At 57.5% G+C, this 12,324-nt stretch overlaps 1 protein-coding gene across 4 annotated transcripts in view; it reads right to left on the bottom strand.

Moving 5' to 3' along the window:
• Window positions 1-555: 555 nt before the first annotated feature.
• WDTC1 (WD and tetratricopeptide repeats 1) overlaps window positions 556-12,324 on the bottom strand; it is a 60,831-nt gene continuing 49,062 nt past the window's right edge. For 2 of the 4 annotated variants that reach the window (XM_043909389.1, XM_043909390.1), the window contains exons 10-16: window positions 10,978-11,053; window positions 10,287-10,392; window positions 9,445-9,618; window positions 6,196-6,431; window positions 4,616-4,793; window positions 3,783-3,975; window positions 556-2,533 (exon numbers count right to left, since the gene is read on the bottom strand). In XM_043909389.1, coding sequence (XP_043765324.1) covers window positions 2,336-2,533; window positions 3,783-3,975; window positions 4,616-4,793; window positions 6,196-6,431; window positions 9,445-9,618; window positions 10,287-10,392; window positions 10,978-11,053 — 1,161 coding nt within the window. In that variant the 3' untranslated portion in view covers window positions 556-2,335. Of the gene's footprint in view, window positions 2,534-3,782; window positions 3,976-4,615; window positions 4,794-6,195; window positions 6,432-9,444; window positions 9,619-10,286; window positions 10,396-10,977; window positions 11,054-12,324 lie in introns of all 4 variants that reach the window. The other 2 variants (XM_043909387.1, XM_043909388.1) reach the window with 1 other exon arrangement.

Below are 12,324 nucleotides of genomic sequence, written 5' to 3'. Positions count from 1 at the left end.
ACTGATGGTTGAGTGAGATGAGAAAGTTTGGGAACCTCTGGTCTAAGAAATCCTCTCATCTAGGGCCCATCAAGAAAACAGATTTTGAAATCAATTTAGTGGGTTATAGACAGCATTTTTTTTCCCCTCCTTCATAAAATAGAATGGTGACTAGAACACACTGCATGTAGCAAGGCTCAGTCTTATTGTGTAAAACTTATGTTCATTATATACATATGAATTAGCATGGGTATCTTGGGTCACAATGTAAGATGTATATTTGTTTGGGTTGTGATTTTAAAAGACTGAAAAACCACTAAGAGTTCACCCTCCTTACTTTACAGAGGAGAAGACAGCCCAGATAATGAAAGCTGATTATTGCAAATCACAGCCATCAGGGCCAGGCTCTGCACTTGGTCCTGCTGGACTGGTGGCCACGGTCCACAGGGAAGCTCCAAGGCCAGCCTCATTCCACCCGGCAGAGGTGTGGTTACTCAAGAGTCATGGAGCTACGGAGATGACATCCTCTCCCTTTCCCCCAGACCCATGGGCAACCCACAAATGCCACCAGCCACACCTAGAACAAAATGGTTTTAATCAGTTGCGTCACCCTCACTCTCCTGGGAGCGGAGCAACAAAAAGGCTCGGCTCCTGCCCCCATAGGACAGTAAGGCTTCTGTGTCTCTCCACACGCAGGGCCCAGGCTGGGCAGGCAGGAGGCAGGGAGGGAGGAAATGGCGGGTGGCTGGAACACAGGAAAGCAAAGGGGCCCCTGCTAGTCCTTGGGCCCCAGGCCCAGCCTCAGCGCTCCGGCTCTCCCCTCCCGGCTGGAGAAAGGTCGTGGAGAAGAGACAGGGGAGCGAGTCCCAGCAGCAGGAGAAGCAGCAGCAGCTGTTTCCTTCACCAATAAATACACTTCATTACCAAGCTAGGAGAGAGGGGTGGGGGGTGATGGCGGGGAGAGGAAGGGGGAGAGGCTGCCACCTGTGTCGCTGGGATTAAAGCAATGACGAGATGGTGCCAGACCCCCCACCACTATCCTCACCAGCCCACCCCCACCCCCATCTTCTTAAAACTGTGAAAAAGCTTTTAACATGGCCCTGCTGTCTCCAGGGCTTCTCTGAAGCCTGACTGAGAGGAGGCACCTGGCAGAGACAGGGCGGAGGGAGGGAGCGGGGCGGAGGGAGGCTGCAGCTGGAGGCTGGAGCCCGGGAGTGCCGAGGGGAATGGGGAGGTGGGGAACCAACGACTGGGAGAGCTCCTGAGCTGAGAGCCAAGGGGGCCAAGAGGGAGGCCTGGGGCGGGGGGCGGGTGCTGGGGTGCTGGGGTGCTGCATCCAGTGTAGAGCTCTGGGCTGCTGAGGAGGGGGCCGAGTTAGGGACTTTCCATCCCAGGGCTCAGGAGACCCACCCCTCCCCCCAGAGCAGCAGGGGGCAGAGAAAAGCCATCACTTCTTTGGTCTTTGTGGCGGCTCAGCGTGTGGGGGCGGGGAGGGAGTGCCATCTCAGCAAGAGGAGGCCTGGCTGGGAGCTCTGGCAGAAAGGTCACAGTGAGGCCGGAGAGCGCCCAAGGGAGGAGTGGGGCCCCCCCAGAGTGCAGAAGGGCTGGCACGGGTGGGTGGGAATGGTGTGGTGTCCCCGCCCACTGCCAGGGCCCATGGGAGAGGCTGAGCCCCCAGAGGGCCTGTGAGGGCGGGTGGCCCAGTAAGGACCCAGCACCCATGCTTGGGGGGGTCTAGCAGGGCGGGGAGAGGGGGTGGAGAGGGAAAGGACTCCGGGCTGCGAGGAGGCAGTGGCCTGACCGTGCCCTCTCCAGGTCTCCCTCCTCACTTCTGTTTCCACCCTGACACAGCGGCTCTGCAGGGATGGGGGGCACCCTGTCCTTTTCTAGAACATTCCCTGAAGACCAGGAGGGAGCCAGCCTCGCCCGTCAAGAGCAAGAATGCTAACAGGCCAAGGCCAGCCTGTCCAATTCCACCCCACTCCTGCTGCCAGCCCAAGGGTGGGGCAGTCCCCGGAGACAGCAGCAGCCCTGGCCTCCCCACCTGAGGCAGGCCAGAGCCCTTAGGGACGTGGAAGGGGGAGGGGGGAGGGGGATTGGGGGAGATGGAGGGGCTTCCCCTCCTGCTCGTCTGCTCAGGGCTGGGGCCAGTCAAGGGGCAACTGCCCAAAAGTCCAAAAGCCAGCAAGTTGTAGCAATCCCCACCCGCAATGCCAAACTAAGAAACGTAATGGGGAAAAATGAAAAAAAAAAAATGGGGGGACAGGGAAGACAAACCAAAACAGAACCCCCTGACCTCCTGCCCGGGGCAGAGGATCCAGCCGATAGCGGGGGCTGGGACCGGGGCTAGGAGGGTCTAGCTGGGCCGGCACTGCACCTGGCCCTCGGAGCTGTCCTCGTCGTCAGAGGCCCCGGCACCCCCACTGCTCAGGCCTGTGATCCGGTAGCCCATGTTGAGCAGCATCACCTCCAGTGGGTCTGCGTTCATGCGCCGCTGGTTGGCCTGGGAGGCGCCCTCCATGTCCTCCACAACTCGGCCTGTGAGGTCTTCACTCTGCGGAGGGGAGCCAGGGGAGGTGCACTTACTACTGGGATCTGTGTGCAGGGGAAACACACACGCAGACTGAGCTACACGTGTGCAGGGGTGTGTACATACCAGGGGGTGTGCGTGGGTGTACCCATGAGTGCCCAGGTGCAGGGCAGCGTGTCCTGGGATATATGTGGACGGAGGCACAGACACAGACACACACAGACACAGACACACACACACAGAGACACACACACACCAGGATGCATGTGAGGGGGATGACGGATTACACCGGGGGTGGGGGGGCACATGGTCATACACAGTGGGATATATACTGGGGGGAATACACACACCAGAGTGTCTTCTGGTAGGCCCCACACTGGAAACTGATGGGGGGAATGCACGGACATAGGCGAGGGCGGACCCACACCAGGACCTGCTGGGCACACATACTATACCCCTGGCGGGGAGTGGTACGGACACAACTCCCCCACCCCACTCTTTTGTTGCCACTCCCCCCTCAAGGAAAGGTCTTAAAATGTATAGGCAATTGGGAAGAGGGAGGAGGTGGGCAGAGAGCAGGGGAGGCCTCAGGCCAGCCCACCTGACTGCCCACACCATCCCTGTGTCCCTGTGGACCAGACACATCACAGGCATCGCTTCTTTAATCCTCAAAGCGACCTTCTGAGGTGGTGCTGTCAGGCCCATTCCAATATACAGAAGATAAAAACCTGGGTTGAGTCCCTCAGGCCTAAGTGAAGGGACCAGGATTCAAACTGAGGCCCATCAGGCTCCAAAGCCTAGGCGCTGCCCCTGTGACTGAGGCACTGGCCTCTGCAGGGCTCCTGGGGGACACGACGCAGAGGGACACAAGGGACAGGGCGCGGGGGGGGGGGGGCACCGTTCTCGGGAGCTGGTGTTGGGGCGGGGTGGGTGCCCTCCTGGTGTTGGGGCGGGGTGGGCGCCCTCCCTGCCCTCCCGTACCTGGTCCCAGTTACTGGGTCACTGCCTCCTGGGTGTGAGGCTCACCTTCACACCTGGCTCACGGATATGCCCCTAGAATTGCCCGCTTCATCTGGAGCTTTCAGAACTCGCTGGCTCCCGCCCTGAGGCAGCTTGGACCCCTGGGGAGAGAGCTCCCCTGGCAGCCCCTTGCCTCCTGAGGCTGTGATTCCTTTCCCTTCCCGCCCCACACAAGCTCAGCTGGAGGCCTCACAGAGGGTACCGCCCTTCTTTTCTCCCAACCTGGCTTCTGCCACCCTGCCCATCCCCTCACCTCCGGTCGGGGGTTCCAGAGCCGCACTACAGGGTCAATACCGCTGGTGGCCAGGAAGCAGTAGCTGGGGTGTGGCTGCAGGCAGTTGACGATGGATTCATCGCCCTGCAGCACGCGGACCAGGTTGGTGGTCTCCTTTTCCCAGACGAAGAAGGAGCCATCGTCAGAGCCACTGACGATATACTGAGCGTTGCTGGCGGGGGGGCAAAGGGCAGGGAGGTCAGGTGGGGGTATGGCCCACAGGCTGCATGGCTGAGGGAAAGGCGGAGCAGGGAAGCTTGGAGCCACTCAGGCCCCTTGAATTCTGGGGTCTTCACCTGACTTGGAACTCCCATGCACACGAGAATCCTCTCCACACTGGAGAGTCGTGTCACTGTCCAACTGTTCTCCTAACCTTGGGGTCACAGATGGCCTAGGTCCCTCTAACTTACTCTCCCTCAAAGTGCATTATAAGCCCCATGGGTGCTAGGATCGGATCCTGCCTTTCAGGGGTCTCTGGGAACGCTCCTGCCTCAGCCTTTCCTCAGTAGTCCTAGCCTCTCTGGATCCAGACCCCTAGATCCTACAGCACACCTGCCCCCAACACACTGTAGATATTTAGAAGGGATCTTGCTGGAGATGCTTGATTCATATTCATGAATCTCACCTACCCAAGAGAGTACGTCATCTACAGGGGAGGGCTGGGGGTGATGGTGGCTCACAGAGGTGAAGCCATCTGCCCAAGGGCACAGAGCTGTGATTTGAGACTTCTGAAAGCCTAGGTCCCCACGCCACCCCCAACCTCCTGTGGCCAACCGGGCTGGGCCCTCCTCCTCCTCTTCAGGGCCTCGGACCTGCCAAAGAAATTGGCCTCCTTGATATCCGTGGTGGTGTTGCAGTGGCCACAGTAGCGGAACTGGTAGTCGTAGCTTCGCTCCCGCAGCACCATCTCATCCTCGGAGATGGAGTCCTTGCGGCTCATGCTGCGGAGGCGGACGGGGCCGCCACCACCACCTGCTCCCTTCTTCTCCTCTGGGGCAGAGAACAGGGACCGTGAGAGTCCTGCCCGTCTCTCCCCGCCTCCCCATTTCCTCCCCACCCTTCACCCTGTTCTCTGTCCAAGTGGTAAGCCATGAAGAGCTATCCCTCTCCCCCTACCCTGGAAAACTGGAAACAACTGTGAAAAAGAGGCATCTGTGCATCCTGCCCTTGAGGGTGTTCAAGAGGAGACCGCTGATGCCAGGAGGGCCTTGGCTTAGGTCCCTGAATAATGTCTGGAAGGCCCGAAGATGCACGGCCCTAAGGTCTGTTGCTGTGGAGGTGAGCGGTGGGGAGGGGAGGGCAAAGCACTGCCAAGAGAGCCTTGAGCGGGTGATTTTTCTAAATAGATTCATGGCTTTGAAGGCAGTCAAGTCCAAGCCCTCCTGCTCCAGAAGACAAGTCAGCCTGGATCCCAGAAGACCGCTTAAGTGCCTTGGTAAAGTCATACCAGTTCTCTCAGTGCCTTGTTCCTGCCTGCCTCAGGGCCTTGGCACGTGCTGGTCCCTCTGCCAGAACGCTTTACCTCTGGCGACACTTTGTACCTAGTCACCTCTTCCTCAGCTTCAAGATCTCCACCTGAATGTCTCTTCCTCAAGAACCCCAGGCTGCCTTCCAGCCCTCCCCCGGCACTTGCACCCTGTCAGGTCTCCAGGGCCTTCTTTGCTGCTCCTTCATCGCTCGATTCCTTCACCAGGCTATAGATTCATGAATACAGAAATTCATCTGACGTGCTCCCAGGTGTATTCCCAGGGCATAGCACAGTGACTGGCACTATCCAGACAAATGATCAATCCACGGTCCAGTGCACTGCAGAGCAGACGAGGAACTGCAGTCTGCCTGCAGTGAGCTCCCCTCTCGTGGTTGCAGCCTGCACAGTTACCTGGTTCACTCTCCAGCGCCACCCAGGGGAGCAGGGCGGGCCCTTTAACACCCTGTACAGATAAGCCAGCAGGTTCGGAGAGGCTGTGCTCTGCCCAAGGTCGCCTGGGTCTACACAGCAGAGCTGAGATCGGAACTGAGGCTCCATACCTGTGTCTGAGGCCTTTCTGCTGCCCTGGGTGCTGTCTCTTCTGCACCCATGCAATCTGGAGCAAGTGCCTTCTAGCCAACTAGCTGGAGTTTGGATCCCAGTGGAACGGCCAGAGCCCTGGCTATGACAGGAGAGGATGACTCCTATCCTGAGCCCCGGGGGAACTACACTGGGCGCCTTAAACACGCTATTGCTAATCCTTGTCTCAAAGAGACCAAGTGACTGTCTCAAGGTCACGTGGTTCTCAGTCAGTGTGAGCCCAGGCCTCTGCAGCCTCAGAACTTCTGTCCTCTCCAGAATGTCACGTGGCACCTCCAACAGGCAGAGTGACAGCAACCCCTCCTCAGCGCACACTCTACTCACCACCGTCATTTTTGGAGAAGAGGGCGGCCGTGATGTCACGTCCCAATGCATCACAGGCGCTGCTATGGGCCTGCTCCGGGAACTTCCCTTTGAAATCATCCAGGCACTCTAGGGCCTCAGCCACGTACTTGAGCTCAAACAGGCATCGGGCCAGGCGGAAGTGCGCCTTCAGGTGGCATGGATTTAGGGAGATGGCCTTGAGGCAGTCCCTCAGGGCGTCGTAGTGGTCACCATCCCTGGGAAGGCAGGCAGTGTGGTTTGGAGGTGGGGCTCCATGGCAGGCAGGGCATCCCCATTCAGCCTCGTGGCATCCTGTGGCCACCCCAGCCCACCTTTGAGCGATCTCAGGGCAAGGGTATTTGGGGATGGAAAGAATCCTGGCTCAGCCCAGGCCTTGCTTCCCAGGAGGAGGCAGAGTATGTTTAGGAGGCAAGCCAGGAAGCCCAGGGTCTTGGCAGGTAGAGGGTGGGAGGTGGGCATGAGGCAAAAACCAGTGTCGGGCTGCCCTCTGCTGGACACATTGCAACTGTGCGCCCGCTCACCCCAGGCACCCGCAGCTCTGCAGCAGAAGGCCTGGCATCTTGCCCGCCTCAGGCTCCCCAGGCCCTCCTTCTCCCTTCCTCCTCCCACCTCCTCAGATCCCCCCAGCTGGCCTTCAAAGCCAGGTCTAAGGCAGGGGGCCCTCAAGGGCAGTTCTGTGGTCCGGGGAAGCCAGAAGTGTCAGGCTGGGTCTGACCAGCAGGCAGCAAGTCCTCAGCCAGGCCCCCCTCTGTCCTGGCTGACTGATCCACAGCAGCTGTGGCCTCTACCTCCCGGGGCTGGAGGATGGGGCCCGACAGTCTGGCAGTCACTTCTCTGGAAGCGGATGGCGGGGGTGGGGGCAGGTATAGGCCACAGGAGCTCCAAATTGTCCACAGTAACTTCTCCAAACTCCTGAAGCACGGATGTGGGGAAGCGGGAATGGTTTTGGTGGGAGGTGGGTTGGGGAGGGTCAGAGAAGCCCCTACCCTGCCCCCCGTGCCGGAGTACAGAATACACATCTGCCCAGGTCCACACACAGCCCCACCTCTCCACTGGAGAGCAGGTGCCCCACAGGAGCCACTTCTCCTTTTCCCCTCTGCTGGGGTGAGGCGGGCCTAGGACCCACCTGTGTTAAGAAGCACCCCCACCGCCCCCCCCCAGAGCTGATGGCCTCCCCACCAAAGCGCAGCTCACAACCCTTGTGCACGGGGGCCAGGGTGGGTCCGACGCTGGAGCTGTGCTCCTGACCTCCCTCCTATAGCACCCAGAGGGAGCACTGGGCCTCAGAGCAGCCTGCTCAGACCAGGGACAAGCGGCTCGGCAGTGCGGAGGCAGGCAGGAGGCAGCGTGTTCCGACGGCGCCGCCTGCGTCAGAACGAGTGGCTGTGACGGAGGAGCAGGCGCTGTTCGGAAACCCAATTACCGCCTGCAAGGTGCCCCTCAGAACTCCCGGGGAGAGCCAGACCAGAAAGCAGCCAGGAGCCAGAGGGTGACGGCTCCCACCGCATCCAGGAGCAGATGGCCGCCCTGAGGAGACTGGCCTGGGACAGAACGTGACATTCTAGGGTCACTGGCAGGCACGTGGGATGGGGGGAGAGCAGGCTGGCCCCAGGGCGCACCCATCCGGACTTGCTGCCAGCTCAATCTCCCTGAAAAGACAGCCCTCAACACCTCCCTCTCCTGCTCGAAACTCTTCAGTAGCTGCCCATCATCCACTGAATCGAGGCCAAAACGCCACCGCTCTGCATTCCAAGTCCTTCCCAGGCTGGCCCCAGGCTACCTCACAGACTCATCTCCTGCCAGTCCCTTCCCGAGCCCTCTGCTCCAGCCAAATGGATTTGTTGTTCTGCAAACAAGCTCTCCAGTCAGTCCGCCACCCCCACGCCTTTGTTCACACCGTTCCATCTCCCTGGGAATGTCCCTCCCCCACAGCCCCTCCCCATTCCCTCTCCTGTCTAAGCCTGCCCACACTGAAAGCAGACACCATGTCTTCCCGGAGCTCCCTGATCCCCAGGTACAGTGACCCAACTTTTCCTCTGCCCAGGGCACTTCACCTGACCCTTCAAAGACTCACTGCTTCCTGCCTCTTTGGTGATGGACCATGCCCACCTCTTTATCCCCTGTCCAGAGGCTGGGGGCTCTGAAGCACAGGAACTCGGAGGGACAGAACTTTGTGTCTCTAGTTCCCAGTGCATAGTAGGGATTCAGAGAACATGTTGAGGGTACTGTGGATTGGGAGATCATCAGTCTCTCTCAGCAAAAATGCAGGAGTGAGAGTGCTCTCAGCCTAGAGCCTGCGTGAAGACCACTGCATCCTACCCACCTGCTGGAAAAGAGGGGCAAAACACCTCAGGAGGGCCCCCAACTGTCATCTCCTGGGGTTGGCTGCCATCTGAGCCCTTGGCCAACTCCTGATGTCTGAGCTAAGGCCTGTGGGGGCAGCATCTTCCCAAAGCCCCATCCACCAGCCTGCTGACTTGGGTGGGTTTCTTAAGCTTCCCTCTCTGGCCTGCCGAGTTGCAGCCAGACGATGGCACACCAGCTGGCCTGTCTGTCTGGGCAGAGCCGACGGATGCCAGACGGAGCAGAAATGGCTGTGGGCCCAGCTTTATCCATCTCCCATCCTGGCCCTGGCTGGGGGATGGGGTCTGCCTGCCTGCTTGCCTGCTGGTGCTGCAGGCGGAAGGGCTGGGGGCCCTGGTGGTCTCCAAAGATAAAGGGTTCTTCAGGATATAGATCTACTCCCTTACCACTGGTCACTACCACCCAGCAAGACCCACAGCCAGCTTCAGATGTCTAGGATCCTGCTTGTGCTTGGTCCAAAGTGTCCAAGAGCATAGGACAGCAAACCCCAAGGTCAAGGCGCTGCACAATCACTTCAAACAGCAACTGAATTCACCAGGGCCTCATTTCCATCTAGCAAGATTCTACTGCTCCTTCAAAAGTTAAATTCAAGGCCCCATTCTCCAAGGACTGGGATTAACCACTCTCCTGATTCCTGCTTCCAGCAACCACAGCACTAACATGCCGAAGCTACTTGTGAACATGTTCCACTTAACTGTGAGCTTTCCTGGTGTTTGAGGCTTCCTGACTCACAGGTCAGGCACCTGCCTACCACCAACCAGGAGCTGATGAGAGGCCTGGGCCTAACATGCCCAGGGGGCAGCAGGATGCCACTGCTAATGTCCCTGGATGCCTCAGCAACTTGGTTCCATCAGGGCCACTCACCACTTGCGCTTCATGTAGGCAGCAGCTCGGTTCCCGTAGAGCATGGCATTGTGAGGGGCCCTCTGCACAGCCTTGCTGTAAAGCTGAATGGCCTGGGTCCACTGCTGGCAGGCAAAAGCTTCATTGGCTTGCTGTTTCACCCGCTCCAGGTATGGGGGCAGCTCTACCTGGGGGCTGCAGGGGAAGCAGAGTGTCAGGCCAACCAAGGAAGGGCAGAGCAGCCCCTCAGGATGTCTGTGGCCCTGCCTGGAGGCCTCTCAGGTTTTCTTGGTCCCTGAGATCTGCACTGTCATCTAAAAGAGGACACCACTCCCACCCTTGGCCTGAGTAACTGTGGCAGGTCAATGGTCACAATTCCATATGCTCTGTGCCAGTGAATAAAAACCAAGAGAGGCAGAAATGAAGTTGTCTTAGACAGGTTTAAAGGAATTCTTCACCAAACTGGGCATGAAAGTAGCTGACACCTCCAGCCTCCATGCTGAGCTGAACTTTGTCACCACCCAAGTCCCGCCCATGGATCTCTCTATAGAGAGGTTTCTCTCAAGGGCTAGAGGACCTGGGCACCTCTATATCCAAAGCTGAGCTCAGGGCCTGGCAGTGAAAGAGGCGTGAAGATGCTATGAATGGAGCAAACACAACGGGGGAGGCCTGTCTATGCAGGACCCTTTAGGAGGGAGCCCAGGGCTAAGAGGAGCTAGCCCCTGGGTCCTGACCCCAGCTACTGGCACCAAGAGACCAGAGCTTCAGCTGGAGCACGACTGGGGTCCCACCAGGCAGAGGCGGCATGGGGACCACTAGCCACATTCCAGAAGCCTCTGTGCCCCAAGTCAGGCTGGCCTTACCTGACATGCCCCCTAGTCTCTGGCAGCCGGAAGCCATTGCTGTGAAGATGCAGGCCATTGGAGACGCCATTGGACACACCGTTGGTGGACATCTTGCCATTCTGAACTTCTGGCAGGGGTTGGTGAGAAAGGAACAGCAACAACTTAGGAGGAGGTCCTCACTTCTCCTCAGCAGCCCTCCAGCCTCCATCTGGGGATCTGACGGCTCCACAGCAGGGCTATCCCTCCCAGGGTAGGTCCACTCCCAGAAAGCAAGTTCTGACAGGCAGGCCAGCAGGCACATAAAGCCTGTGCGCCCTCTGCTGGCAGGAGAGGGACATAGCTTCAACTTGGCATTATCTGGCTGTGGGGAGGCCTAAAAGTGGGGGGGTGAGGAGGTGCCCCAGGAAGAATCACTGAGGAGACTGGTCTAGGATGGCAGGGGATGGCACAACTACTTCAGGTCCTCAAGAGCCAAGCCACGGAAAGAACCTGCTTTTTCTGAGGGAAGTGAAAAGGGCCATGAGGCAAACCCGTTTTTACAGCGCTCTCTGACCTGGGATTCCCTTTCAGTGCTATTTCAGAGAACCTGCTCCTTCTTGGAGGATCACAGCCACAGTGCAAGGTAAGGGGCAGGCTGCCCGGCAGAGGCAGCGCACACTCACGTTCCCCAGCAGAAACGCCCTGAAGGAGCCGGGGAGGGAGAACTTACCCCCTGAGGAGTGGCATTTTCTAGGCAAGAGGAAGGTGTACGGCCGCTGCTTGTAAGTCAGGTCAAACAAATAGACCTAGAGAGCAGGGGTCAAGAGAAGATGGACACTGTGAGGCAAGAACGTGGCCGGGCCAGGAGTGAGGCCTGGGCAGCTCTCAGGAATGTAGCTGTGTTGAGCAGGGAACCACCAAGTGACCCAGGACGGGGTGCTTCATGGAGCAAACCTCAGGCAGGAAAATCCTCCCAGTGCCCGGCCCTTGGGGTGGACGGCTAGAAATACTATCATTCCTTAGAATCACATGTGTGTTAGGTCAACAAGGGCCTCAGGGGTTTCATGTTACAAATGGGAAAACTGAAACCTCAGTTTTCAGAGAAGAGAAGCAATTTGCCCAAAGTAACACTGCTAGTTACTTCCCTCAGTAAATATTATCTATTATTACTTAACATGTATTGAATCCTTACTTTGCTCCTCTGTTAAGTATTTTATATGACTTTTCTCATTTCGTCTTAGAAATGAGTACCACAAAATGAGTACCATCTTTAGTACCACAAAAAGGTACTATTATCATCAGCCACCTTTCCAGAAGAAGAAATGTCAGCTCAGAGTTTAATTAATTTATCCAGGGCCATAAAAGCAGCAAGTGGCACAGCCAGCACCCAAAACCAAGTCTGTTTGGCTCTGAACCACTCTGCTAGCCTGTCTCTCCGCTTATCCTTATACCACCTTTAAGCCAGGCAATGGCTCAACAATCCGAATCCAGAGCCCTCTTCTGAACTCGGGGGCTCACCCAGTTTCCACATCCCGTTTCACCTGTATCACACCTTGCCTTTAAATGTCATCAATGGTTTGTTTCACTTGCCATGTCTCTCCCATCAACCTAGCATGGATCATATTTTGCACCTGTCTCCCTCATGGCTATGATAATGCTACTCCCAGAGTAAGCACTCAGTGAGTATTTGGAGAGTAAATGAATTTATGCAAGGGTTATTAAACAACCTGAGAACAGAAGGGTTAGCAACTGGCCATTATCAAAGAACACTTCCCACAGCTGGCCCTGAACTGCACCCTGGCTGTGTGCTCTGAGCTGCAGGATTTCCTCCTAGGAAAGCAGCAGATGAGGAAACCAAGGTTCAGGAAAATGAAGACCGGTGTTCAAAGTCACAGCACACAGCTCATAAATAAAAGGCCAGAGTCTGAAGACAGGTCTGTCAGTTCTAAGGCTTACGCTCAAGGCCAGGGTAGTTCTCTGGGAATTCCAACAGTGCCATAGCATTTCTGTATTTCACGGTAACGTCATTTACAGTGAGGCTTCTTATCTGCCTCACGGTAGTGGATGTGGCGGACAC

This window comes from Cervus elaphus, chromosome 8 (assembly GCF_910594005.1).
Source record: "Cervus elaphus chromosome 8, mCerEla1.1, whole genome shotgun sequence".
Lineage (NCBI taxonomy): Eukaryota > Metazoa > Chordata > Mammalia > Artiodactyla > Cervidae > Cervus > Cervus elaphus.
Note: the sequence above shows the minus strand (reverse complement) of the source record. Positions and strands in the feature narration are given on the sequence as shown.